Consider the following 13,550-nt stretch of genomic DNA (forward strand, 5'->3'; position numbering starts at 1 on the left):
AAAAAAAAAAAAAAAGAAATAAGTTTGACAGGCTACCAACTGATATTCTTTAGATCTCCAGGTTAATTCTCATACTTTGTTCTCACTTATAAAATAGAAGCACTCAATAAATTGGATAATTATTGACTGTTACTGCATGGTCCACTCTTCAATTCCTTGCAGATTCATTCTCTTCCCCATTTCAGGGGTGGGTGGGGGATTGCTACTGATAGAATTTAGGAACATGCCCATAACTAGTGACATGTTCTACCACTACACCCTCCAGAGCCCTGCTCTGATTGTTTTTCTTTTCTTTTTGCTTATTCTTTTTTTAAAGACAACTCTCACTAAGTAGACCTGAATAGCCTGGGACTTGGGATGGAACAGGCTGGTCTCAAACTCACAGAGATCTACCTGCCTCTGCTCCCTTGGGATTAAAGGGGTGTACCCCTATGCCCAACCTTCCTTCTCAATCTTTTAAAGACTGGTATACTTCATTTTTTAAAAAAATCAGATATCAGATTTCTTTTTTTTTCCAACTCTATTTTCCTGTTATGTTCATAGCTAGCTCACTATACACTGGATAACTCACTAATTTCTATTTCTACATTCCAGCCCAACATTGGGGGAAAAAAAAAAATTGCAGGCCAGGTGTGGTGGCACACACCTTTAATCCCAACACTTGAGAATGAGTTTAAGGCCAGCCTAGTCTACTGAAAGATCTCTCTCAAAAAAAAAAAAAACAAACAAAACAAACTGCATTTCAATCCCAAAATCATGTCACATGTCAACTGTTTGGCATTCAGCTCTTCTGATACCTAAAAGTCATTTTAAACTTAAAACTGAACTCACTCTTTATGCAGTTTTGCCCAACTTAGTAAAAGGCAAATTAATTTTCTTAATATTGGAGTAACTGAAATTATCACAGCTCCCAAAAATGCAGAAACTCCAATCAAGTGCCATCACGCCCAGAAGCCTAGCAAAATTATAAAAAAGAAAACTACACCTAAAATGCCTCTATCAGATTACCTCTAGGGAAGACTGTGCATACATGTCTTGATTGTTTCATATAGGATGGCCCAATATACTGGGGCCACTGCCATCCATGTGCAGCAGATCCTGGTTTATATATAAGGACCAAGTCAGTAAATAGGTTTTCCTCCATGATTTCTGCTTCCTGCAAATTCCTGCTCTGACTTCCCATAGTGAATGGTAGAGTATGACCTGAAAGTTATACACTAAAATAAATCCTTTCCTATTCAATTTGCTTTTGGTCAGCCTGGCAGTGGTAGCACATGCCTTTAATCCCAGAACTTGGGAGGGAGGCAGAACCAGATGATTTTCTGAGTTTGAAGCCAGCCTGGTCTACAGAGTGAGTTCCAGGACAGCCAGGGCTACACAGAGAAACCCTGTCTTAAAAAAAAAAGAAAGAAAGAAAAGAAAAGAAAAGAGAAAAGAGAAAAAAAGATAAACAAGATGCTTTTGGTCATGGTGTTTCTTCACAATAGAAATCCTAAGACAGAAATTGGTACTTAGATTTGTAGGATGTTACTATGACAGAACTGATCATGTTTTGGAGGTGACCATGGAAGAATATTAGAACTATGGGCTGGAAAACCCATTGGGTGTTCAGAGCTTCATGAGCTGCTGTAGGAACTCAAAATATAATGCTGAAAACAAAGCAGATAATAGAGGCCTGGCTTGTGTAGTTTCAAGGGACAGTTTAAGAGTCCCTTAAAAGACTATATGGGGGCAGTTCCATATACTGAATGAAGAATCTGTGATTATGGTCAGGTGGTGCAGAAGAATCAGCTTTCACTAAGAGGAGACCAGTGACATGAAAAGTGAAATCTTTGCTTTGCAAGAACAACCCTACTGGTCAGCTGGAGTAGAAGAATAATGAACAGCTCTTTTTTTGTGTCATCTCTTAAGTGGTCAGCCACATCAAGATGAATATATCCTTTCTAGCCATCAGCTGTCAGAAACTCATTGAAGTAGGTATAGGCAATGAACGTAGGCTTTGTACTTTCTATGAGAAGCGCATGGCCATAGAAGTAGCTGCTGCTGCTTCTGAGTAAAAAGTAGAAGGGTTATGTGATCAGAATCATCAGTGGGAACAACAAACAAGGTTTTCCCATGAAGCAAAATGCCTTGACCCACAGAAGAGCACACCTGCTGTTGAGTATGGGTTGTTATAGACCAAGGGAAACTGGGGAAAGGAAGCATAACTCTATTGTGGGAGAAATTTTAGATGCCAATCCGAGCAGGCTCAACTTGGGTACTGTTATGAGAAAGAGAGGGTGGGGAGAGGGTGAGGGTGACAGAGAGAGAGGAAGAGAAAGATGAGAAAGAGGGGCATGTGCATGGGGTTGGGGGAGGGGACTGAAAGAGAGACAGGTACAGAGAATGAGAGAGATTATTCCTGGACTAATAGATACAACTGAGTTTCAATCACCGGGGCCCAAAAGAGTTCAGAGTCTGAAAGTTCTCTATCTTTAAAGATGATGATGTCCATCAATTTGCTGTCAGATAGTCCTTGAACAAAGAATATAAGGAACTCAAGACCAAAGCACCTAAGACTGTGCATCTTGTTACTCCACATGTCCTACAACACAAATGTCAATATATTACTCTGAAGAAACAAGAAGAAAAACAAGATTTCAAAACATGCCAAACTTTAGCCAAGAGAATAAAGGAAGCCAAAGAAATATGCCAGAAACCGATTGCCAAGAGACATAGGGCTGTCTGTGAATTTCTACTTCTAAATCTAAGTCCATAACAAATAACCCAGGCGTGCTGGCACACCCCTTTACCCCTTTAATTCTAGCACTTGTGTGGCAGAGGCAAGAGGATCTCTGAATTCAAGGCCAGTCTGTTTTATTTTACAGCATGAGTTTTAGGAGTGCCAGGGTTATGCAGAGAAACCCTATCTTGAAAAACAAAACAATTACCCCCACCCCCCCAAAAAAGTAATAAATGACCAGACCTTGAAAAAAATGAAGAGGAGGAAGAAAATAGCATCACCAAGGCAAAATCTTCTGGGAAGTGTCCCCTGAGGGTCAGTACACAAGAAGCTGTGGTCCAGAGGGAATCAAGGCTGTACCTCAAGTTGGCAGCCAAACTTGGTCATGTGTAAGAGTGATTCTGAAAGCATGAAATGGTCAAGGGGAGCAGCTGGGGCTTGGCACTATGAGAGGCCAGTGTAATGGAGCAGCCTCAGTTGCAGAAGGTTCAGGAATGAAGAGGCCATGGAGGAAAGTTGAGGCTTTCCATGTGACATGTGTCTTCATGTGACAGGGTCAGAGTCCCAGAATAGGGAGCGCAGGGGAGGCTACTGGTTAAAGTGCAGACTAGTTGCAGGAGAGACTCCAGAATTTTGGAGATGCCAGTTATCATGGAACAACCATCAAAGTCAACAACAGTTGTAAAAACGAAGCTGGGCTGAGCCTATGAAACATGCTATGTGAAGAGACAGAGGAGCTTCTCATACTCATGCCCTTTGAACCCAGATCGTTAATCCCACGTCTGACTCTCGGCTTTACTGATGGACTTTGGTTTTGCTTTGATTTGAATATAACTATGTCCTGGTTCTTCCCTTTTTAGATAAGAAAGAATTTAACTTATTTTTATATTTTATAGGAACCCAGTTATCAGACCTTCGCTATTTTAGACTTTGAATTTTTAAAGTGTTTTAATTTTTAAAAAACATTGAATTTTTTAAAAGTTGGAATGTTCAAACAAGAAAATGAGAGTTACAGTTTAATAGCAATGTAGTGGTGTCAAGTTGACAAGAAGTCAGCTGTCCTGATTGTTATGTCAACTTAATACAAGCCAGAGTCATATCTGGGAAGAGGAATCTCAGAAAATGCCTTCAAATTCCAAGTCTAAAAGGCATTTTCTTGATTAATGATTGACTTTGGAGCCCACAGTTTACTGTGGGTACTGTTATCCCTGGGCAGCTGATCCTGAGTTGTATAAAGAAGGCAGAGCAAGTCACGAGGAGCAAGCCAGTAGGCAGCATTGCTCCCAAGTCTCTGCTTCAGTTCCTTCCTCCCAAGTTCCTGCCCTGAATTACTTTCTTCCATGATGGAGTATGACCTGATTTATAGATGAATAAAGCCCTTTCTTCCCAAGTTGTTTTTGGTAGTAGTGTTTTATATAGCAATAAAAACACTAAAATACTTTTTTAAAAAATTATTTATTTTCATTTTATGTCACTGGTGTTCTGCTTGCATATATATATATATATATATATATATATATATATATATATATATATATGGAAGTAAGATTCCCTGGAACTTGAGTTATAGACAATGAGATGGTATGTGGGTGCTAGCAATTGAACCTGGGTCCTCTGGAAGAGCAGCCAGTGCTCTTAACCACCGAGCCATCTCTCCAGCCCCTGACTAAGAGAGTTACTAATGAAACTTCAAATTACAAAACTAAAAAACAAAATTACTTAAACAAAAATATAATTTATCAGAAGTATCCTATCTTAGTAAGAGTTTACACTGCTCTGAAGAGACACTATGACCAAGGCAAATTGGGGCTGGCTTACAGTTTCAGAGGTTCAGTCCATTACCATTATGGCAGGAACCATGTCAGAATGCAGGCAGACATAGTGCTGGAGGAACTTAGAATTCTACACTTTGATCCAAAGGCAACCAAGAGGAGACTATCTTCTTCAGGCAGCTAGGAGGAGGATCTCTTCCACACTGGACAGAGTTTGAGCACTAGGAAACCTCAAAGCCTGACTATACAGAGACACACATCCTCCAACAAGGCCACACCTATTCCAACAAGTGCCATTTCCCATGGGCCAAACATATTCAAACCACTCATAGCCATGAACTATTATAAGTTATATTAAACCTTGAAGTTTACATTGGTTTTGGATGCAAAATACCTATGGATAGTTTTTATAATTTGCTGGCCCAACTTCTTGTGCTTTCTTTGCTTCCTATGTGCAGATAAAATTTGATCTCTCTGCTTCCTGACTGTCAGGTAGACCTCTTGCTCCTGCTGTCAGGCCTTCCCCACCATAATGGGCTCTCTCCCTCTATAAGTCCCCCCAAGCCCCTGGCTCCCTAAGTCACAACAGAAAAATAACTACGACATTTACCAAGGAATCTTTTTGGACTCAACCAAAGATAAAAAGTTCAAAACTCCAGACAGTGCTGGATAGATAGCTCCTTGGTTACAAGCACTGGATGTTTCTTCCAGAGAACCCAAGTTCAATAGCCAGCACTTACACTGTGACTCACAACAATCTAGAACTCCAGTTTTAGTGAGTCTGAGTCCCTTTTCTATCCGTAACTATCACTGCGCACACATGGCACACATACATGCAGGCAAAACATGTATTACATAAAATGAATCAAATGAAATTTTTAAAAAAGGTTTCAAATTATCAACAAGTCAGCATCAACGGTTCTTTGTTGATGACTGTTCTTAGATCAACCATAGAGCAAATAGATCTTTGAGGTCTTTGGCCCTCAGTGGGAGGACCATTTCTTTACTGATCTGCAACTGACTCATAAGAACTGTATGCATTATCTGGAGTTGGTGGTGATGCCTATAATCCCAGCACTTTGAAAATGGAAGCAGGACGAATGGAAACTGTGCTACACAGAGAACTCCAATCTAACAGGGTTGCAAGCTAGATCCAGTTTCAAAACAGTAGAAAAATAGTGTATCTTGAAGGTTTACAATCTGATGTTTCTATCCACTCTGTGAAGTGATTGTGATTAATATATCATCCAAATATACTTTCAGCAGATTTCAAGTACAAAACATTAGTATTATTCACCATGTCAGTTAAGTTTTCAGTTTGTATTGCTCTTATGACTAAATTTAAACACTTTAACCATTATTCCTTGCTTCTCTCCCAATGGTAGAAGTGTGGCTCTGAGTCTAGAGGCTCCTGCTAAGTATTAGGTTCTTATGCCTCACAGCAAAGAAGTAGACCAAAACTAACAGACAGTTTTCAGATGGTTTCCTTCAGAAAGGGAAAGCACTCCTGAGAAAATGGGATAGTGAGCTGAGGGAAAAAGCCCGAAAATTGCTGAGCTACACAGAGCATGTGACCCTTCATATAGCACCTACCTTGCTTATCTACCCCCACAGACTCTTCTAGAGCATCTTTCTTCCATTTGTTGTATGAAGACCAGGTAGGAAAGGGCTTCCAGTCTCTATTCTTCTGATACACTACCACCCTACTCCTGGTAACCACTGTCCTAGATGCCTGTTTTTCACAATTTAGAATCCACATGCTTTCAGTTAATAAAAACCCTAACTACAATACATACATTCACATGTGTTATTTGTGAAATATTTAGTTACCTTAAAACAAAATTTAGTGTCTTAGTCAGGCTTTCTATTCCTGCACAAACATCAAGAAGCAAGTTGGGGAGGAAAGGGTTTATTCAACTTACACTTCCACACTGCAGTTCATCACCAAAGGAAGTCAGGACTGGAACTCAAGCAGGTCAGGAAGCAGGAGCTGATGCAGAGGCCATGGAGGGATGTTCCTTACTGGCTTGCTTCCCCTGGCTTGCTCAGCTTGCTTCTTATAGAACCCAAGACTACCAGCCCAGGGATAGTACCACCCACAAGGAGCCCTCCCCACTTGATCATTAATTGAGAAAATGCCTTACAGCTGGATCTAATGGAGGCATTTCCTCACCTGAGGCTCCTTTCTCTGTGATAACTCCAGTTTGTGTCAAGTTGACACACAAAATCAGCCAGTACATTTAGTAACAAAAAAAAGTCTAACAAGCACCCTTAAAACAGCTAGCTAGACAAGGAAATCAGTAGCATTTTTTGTTTGTTTGTTTGTTTGTTTAGATTTATTTATTTATTTATTATATGTAAGTACACTGTAGCTGAATTTCAGACATTCCAGAAGAGGGCATCAGATTTCGTTACGGATGGTTGTGAGCCACCATGTGTTGCTAGGATTTGAACTCTGGACCTTAGGAAGAGCAGTCGGTGCTCTTAACCACTGAGCCATCTCGCCAGCCCCCATCAGTAGCATTTCTTATAGCTATCAGAAACTCATTAATTTTTGTGACAATAGGTAATAAAAAATCCCAAAGGATAGGTGGGCCTCAGTTAACTAAAGGTTCCTTTTGCTAATCCACTATCACAATTCCAGTCTTAAAACATTCCAAGTAGCAGAAGGAGGAAGGTCATGGGAAAAGGTGAGGTTGCTGAAAACATAAAGAGTGCCTCTTTTGGCACCCTATTGGCTCTGGAACAACAAACAAGGTCTGAGACTGAAGAGGAACACAGAAGCTTTGAGATGAGTCAGTAACTGAGGCAGGCTCACAAGAGTGAGAGTCAGTGGGTCCAGGATGAAACACTGGGATGGGCGTCAGGAACTAGCTATCTTTCTTGGCTATCAAGTATTTTAGTCAGGTTAAAAATGTCACAGTTCTGAGCCAGATCCATTCCTACAGTGCTGCTCAAAGTAAATCCAAGTGGCCCTGGAGCATATGGGTGAGGAGGTTGAGAGGGGTGTCATACACACACACATATACTTTAAGAATATTAAAAACTATAAGGGTGTCAGGCAGTGATGGTACGTGCCTTTAATCTCAGCGTTTAGCACTTTGAGGCAGAAGCAAGTGGCTCTGAGTCAAGGCCAGCTGGGTCTACAGTATGAGTGCCAGGACAGCTAGGGCTACATAGAGAAATCCTGTCTCCAAAAACAAAAACAAAATAAACAAAACCCCCCACAAAACAGTAATTCTCAACCTTCCTAATGCTGCTACCCTTTAGTGTTGCTCTTCATTTGTGGTGAATCCCAACCATAAATTATTTTCATTACTACTTCATAACTGTAATTTTGCTACTGATACACAATGGAAGTATTTTTGGAAATAGAGGTTTGCCAGACAGCCGCTGGGCTTGAGAGACAGCTTACAGTTAATAGTGCATATAGCTTATATTAGTTACCTTCCTGTTGCTGTGATAAAATTCCAAGAATATGGCAAATTATACAAGAATTTATTGGGACTTAGAATTCTAGAGGGTTAAGAGTCCATCATGGCAGGGAAACAGCATGAGCTCAGGGCCTTCACTATAACTATGTAGCAGAGAAAGAACTGGAAGTAGGCTAGACTTGTTCATCCCAAAGCCCACCCCTAATGATAAACTTTTTTCAGCAAAGCTGCACCACCGAAACCTCAAGTTAAACCTGCTGGTGGTGGCAGCAGCTGCATAAGCCTTTAATCCCCTCACAGCTCACTCAAAGCAGATGCTTTGGAGGTAGACTCTCTCAATAAAGTGACTTTTTCCCTAACAATGCAGTGGATACATCAAATAAATGGACCCACCCATCTATAGCCAATGATAATATTTGGATATATGACAGAAACTAATCTGAAAAGAGGATACCTAAAGAAGTACTAGGGACTAGAAAGCCTGGGTTTTACTCTGTGAACAAATGCTATTAATACACTGTCTCTGAATATTTTAACAGTTCTTTATTAATACATATATGCTTCTCAGTCCTTAATACAGAATTTCCTCTCAAAGAAATCTATTTGGTTTAGTAGATAACTTTTCCAATCTCCCAAGAACCCCCTCACATACTCTGTCAAAGTAGTACATAAAATGGAGTTGCATATAACCTGTCTATATGTAAGGAACTTAGCAATAAAGGAAATTCTACTAGTTTCATGTCACTGGAAGAAAATATAGTATTCTAATAAAAATTTTCTTATCAATTTTTAAATGACTTTATTTTTAAAAACAAAGATTATGTGTATGTCTGTGAGTGTGTGCCATGTGCTTGTTGATACTCTCTGACGCCAAGAGGGTGTTAGATCCCCTGGAGCTGGAATTACAGTTGGTTATGGGTCTCCCAATGTAGATGCTAGGAGCCATACTCTGCTCATCTTCAGCTTCCAATTTTACTTTAAAACAACAACAACAAAAAAACCCTTATAACATTAACACATTTCACCTAAGAGCTGACAAGTATGCATCTCCTTACATAACAAGCCTGGTTTGGCAGATCAACATCTACCTACCGATTAGTAACTTTGGGATGCTCTGTTTAGTTTGAGTTTCTCTGTGTAGCCCTGGCTGTCCTTGAACTCACTCTACACCAGCTGGCCTTAAACCTTGATTCCACCTGGCTCAGCCTCCACCTCCTGAGTGAAGGGATTAAAGGCTTATGCAGCTGCTGCCACCACCAGCAGGTTTAACTTGAGGATCTTTAATAAGTGATTGTTCAATTAATAGACAAGTGTATACTTCATAGTTTTTTGAGTGAACAGTACATAATTAGCATATGTAAAACATTTAGAATGGCAGCCATATCTAAATGCTAATATCTACTAGCTAATCATCAAATTTTGTTTCAAACCTATTTGACACTTACAAGAATATCCTGTGTCTGTTATAGGAAATTTATATTCTTAAAGACCACAAAGACTTTATTCACATGCTAAAGATAAGGTGAAGCTCTCTAAAAAAAGAGCTTTTCCAAGCTCCTCCTCATAGTAACTACTTCTTGGCTACCTTCTCTTCTATCGCTTTCGGCACACTACAAAACTGTCCAAAGAAAGTGCGTAACTGAGTCTGTTCAATTTCACTCTGTACATTTACAGTAAATAAATTCTGTCAAGGTTACTAAGTTCTTGATATGGCATGGCTTATGAGGCTTTTTTCTTTCCATGAGTAAAGAAAAAGGTTGAGGTTTCTGGCTGTCTGGAATTTAGATAGCTGAGGTATTAGGTTATTAGTGTGTTTAAATAATGGTAGGAGAGACAAAAAGTACTTCACAGACTTTAATCCTAACATAGCTCCTGACGTCAAATAGAAAAAAAGGACCATCTACCTTTAGAAGTTAATGATAGCAGGCTATCATATGACATTAAACCAGGTGAAGCAACATACAACTAGTTAGTTATCCAGAAGGTGGAGACATGAGGATCCATCCCTTAGGCCCTTAGGAAACCAGTATGGGCAATATAGCTAAACCCATTCTTAAAAAGAAGAACATATAAGATAAACATATAAAGATAATTCAGTAAGAGCCACGTCTACCAGAAGAACTTCTCACCTTCCCACAGCAACACTTAATGGTTTCTAAAAATTCTAAAGCTGGGAGATGGTAGCGCATGCCTTTAAGCTCACCATTTGGGAGGCAGAAGCAGACTGCTTTCTGAGTTCTAGGCCAGCCTGGACTACAGAGCCAGTTCCAGGCCAGCCAGGACTACACAAAGAATCCCTGTCTCAAAAAACAAGGCAAAATAAAAATCTAAATCCTCAGAGAACTGAGCATATTACCCAAAAACATGATGTATAGATGGAGAACCATTTTCTAAATCCAAACTGAACCAAACCAGAATAAATCTCTGAAAGTACTAATCTACTTCAAATTAGATTATCTTTTTATCTTTTGAAAATAAAGAGAAAGGTTCCGTTCTCCAATTCACTTGTATACATGAGCCATTAGAACTAGTTTAATAATTGCAAAATACCATTTAAAGGTGACACTGAGCCAGGTGTGGTGGTGCACCCTTTTTAGTACCAGCAATCAGGAGGCAGATGAGTATCTGTCAGTTTGAAGCCAGTCTGATCTACACAGCAAGTTCCAGGCTACACATTTATTCAGTGATATCCCATTTAAAAAACAAGTAACCCCTGGTACTGGAGGGATGGCTCAGCAGTAAAGAACACACACTGTTCTTCCAGAGGGTCAAAAATTGATTCCCAATCAGACAGTTCACAACTGCCTATAACTCCAATTTCAGGGGACTCTAGCTCAGCCTTTGCAGGCACCTGCACTAATAAATTTTTTAAAAAGTGATATTCATGTAAATTTTGATATACTCACATAAATGGGGAGCTCAAATCCTCATGATGTTTGTATTCTAACCTAATCTTAACTACTCTGAAATTTATTTTCAGATATCAAAGTTAAAACACTTTTAATAGAGAAAACAAAACACATGTGCAGCATACTCAATGTTGAAAGTTCCTAAAAAGAAAGCAAGATTCTATCATTATTAATGGAAAAATCATCTAAGTATTGTGTGAATGAATTAAGAAAAATCTCTGAGTTAGAAGTTAGCCTTGTCTTGAAAAAAGAAAAAAAGGAAAAAAGATGACGATGAGGAAGGAGGAGGAAGAGGGAGGGAAGAAAAGCAAAACACAAATTTAAAAAACACATTTTAAGCTATCCTAAGGTTTTACTATAACTCAGACGCATAGTGTAATATAAACCACTCAACTCACTATTAATCAGGAATTAAGCAGGGAAAAAAATAAAATTAACATTTTTAATTCTAAAGTGAGACTGTTCTCCTTACAGAATCAACAAGTTTATGCATGTCCAAACAATACTATGTGCCATATACGGTGAATTACTTACAAAACTAAAGCTATTGTTTTTTGGGGAGGTGGGGATCTTTCATCTGTTAATGAAAACGTTTTAAAAAAATATTTAACCAGTATGTTCAAATGTATGCTGTTTACCATCTAAAATGAAAAACTAGATATATCACTGAATAGTCAGTGCTTAACGGCTTGCAAGGCACTTGGATTCAACTCACCCTCCAGTAGAGTCCCTTAAATCAAAGCCACAAGTATTTAAATGAAATGATTTAGCAGAGACAGTGGGACTTAAACTTTCCTTTCAGAAACTAGGAAAAGCCAGGCGACAGACACCTGTAATTCCAGAGCTCAGGAGACGGAGGCAAGAGGATACGGAACTCAATGACAGACAGACTCGGGATTTGAGGCCAGCCTAGGCTGTATGTAATCCAGTCTCAAATAAAAGGAGTCTTCAGCGGCTGGAGAGATGGCTCGGCGGTTAAGAGCACCGACTGTTTTTCTGAAAGTCCCGAGTTCAAATCTCAGCAACCACATGGTGGCTCACAACCATCCCTAACAAGATCTGACTCCCTCTTCTGGAGTGTCTTAAAACAGCTAGCTGCAGTGTACTTACATATAATAAATAAATAAATCTTAAAAAAAAAAGTAGTCTTCAATAACTTTACAAACGAAAGTGAGAAATGCAGTATTTATTCACATGTACTGTATAAGTAAGACACTTCTAAACCTAGCCCTAGCCCGACATGGTGGCGCACGTCTTTAATCTTGGGAGGTAGAGGTAAGCGGATCTCTGAGTTTAAGGCCAACCTGGTCTGTCTACACAGTGAGTTCCAAGCCAGCCAGGGTCACAAGCGAGACCTTGTCTCAAAAATAAAGAAAAGGCAGAAAACTAAACCTGTCTGACTTCGGCAGAGAAACACCAGTTTGCATAAAGCCTATCAAGTTAAACTACTGAGCGGGAATGCCTTTCCTGTTCAGATCCTAGATCTAAATGGCTTTCTTTGTAAGAACTCTCCAAATCCGGTTCCTGGCCTTAACAACAAAAGCTCTAGCCAACGCTGCAACACACCGACTCCCTCCAGTCTGCACACTGGCTTCAAACTGTCTGGGACAACAGATGAGGTAGTTCGACGCAGACCTGGCAACGCACGGTCTCAGCCTCCCAGGAATTGTCCCTTCCCTGTCGCCTGCTAAAGAAAACCCCGAACCACATCGCAGTCTACACCGTCAAAATCGCTCCCGTTCTATTAAACAAAATAACAGTAGAAAATGTACCTGTAGAGTGTCTGCGGCACAGCCACCAAGTCACAGCTCGGAACCCGCGCCCTTCTCCTTTCCCTACCACCCCAGCCCTCCCTCCCTTTCCGTGACGGCTCCGCTGCGAGCGGTGGCGCCCGGAGGGTCACGGAGCTCCCCGGAGCGCCGCCCAAGCTCCCGCGAGGCCCGCCCGCGCCAGGCCCGGCTCCGTACCATTCTCCTCACGGGGCGGACTCCGGAAGGGCAGCGGCTCCTCCTCCACCTCCGCGGCCTGCAGCCATCTATCGGAAAGCGTCTCCGGAGGCGGTGGCACGGGCCACCGAACAAGGACAGCCCCGGGAAACCTTCTCAGAACTAACTCAGCTCCAGCGCTAGCAGCAGAAGTCGAGTCTTTCATAATTGTGCGACCAGCTCCGCCGGGTGACTGGCCACAGGGACGCGCCCGCGCCCGCCTCCGCCGGAGACGGGGCCGCGGCAGCCACGTGACGGGGCCGTCGAGTGCGTCGCGCGGAGGGCGTGTCACGTGAAGGGCGCGCTTACTGCGGCCTGCCCCTAAGCTCCGCCCAGCCGCCGGCCGGGAAGCGCCGAGCTGCTGCTTTCCGTGGTGTTGCTGTCTTCGGCTTCCCCTGCCTCTGTCCATGAGAACTTGTTCCGCTTTAATGACCAGATCCCCGGCTTCGCCAAAACTTAGCTCCTGGTCGCGCACGCTTGTCTGTTTCTTTTGCTATCGCATCGGTCTATGTTGGTTATTAGCGATCTCTTCCCGGACGTTATCCTTTCCCATCAAGGGTGCAATCCGTTTTTTTATCAACACTGCGATTATTAGTGACTTATTTTAGGTGTATGTGTGTTTTGCCTCATGTATGTCTGTGTACCACATGTGTGCAGTGTCCTCAGAAGGCCGCGCTAGATCCTCCAGAACTGGAATTTCAGACATTTAGTGTTATTTGAGTCCCTTT

General features: G+C 41.3%; 1 protein-coding gene across 7 annotated transcripts in view; it reads right to left on the reverse strand.

Moving 5' to 3' along the window:
* The window catches only part of Trpm7 (transient receptor potential cation channel subfamily M member 7), an 85,380-nt gene extending 72,288 nt beyond the window's left edge, over positions 1–13,092 (reverse strand). For 5 of the 7 annotated variants that reach the window (XM_029474518.1, XM_029474519.1, XM_029474520.1 and 2 more), the window contains exon 1: positions 12,805–13,072. In XM_029474518.1, the coding sequence (XP_029330378.1) occupies positions 12,805–12,807 (3 nt within the window). In that variant the 5' untranslated portion in view covers positions 12,808–13,072. Of the gene's footprint in view, positions 1–12,804 lie in introns of all 7 variants that reach the window. The other 2 variants (XM_021155473.1, XM_021155472.1) reach the window with 1 other exon arrangement.
* Between the last annotated feature and the right edge of the window lie 458 nt (positions 13,093–13,550).

Source organism: Mus caroli, chromosome 2, assembly GCF_900094665.2.
Source record: "Mus caroli chromosome 2, CAROLI_EIJ_v1.1, whole genome shotgun sequence".
Lineage (NCBI taxonomy): Eukaryota > Metazoa > Chordata > Mammalia > Rodentia > Muridae > Mus > Mus caroli.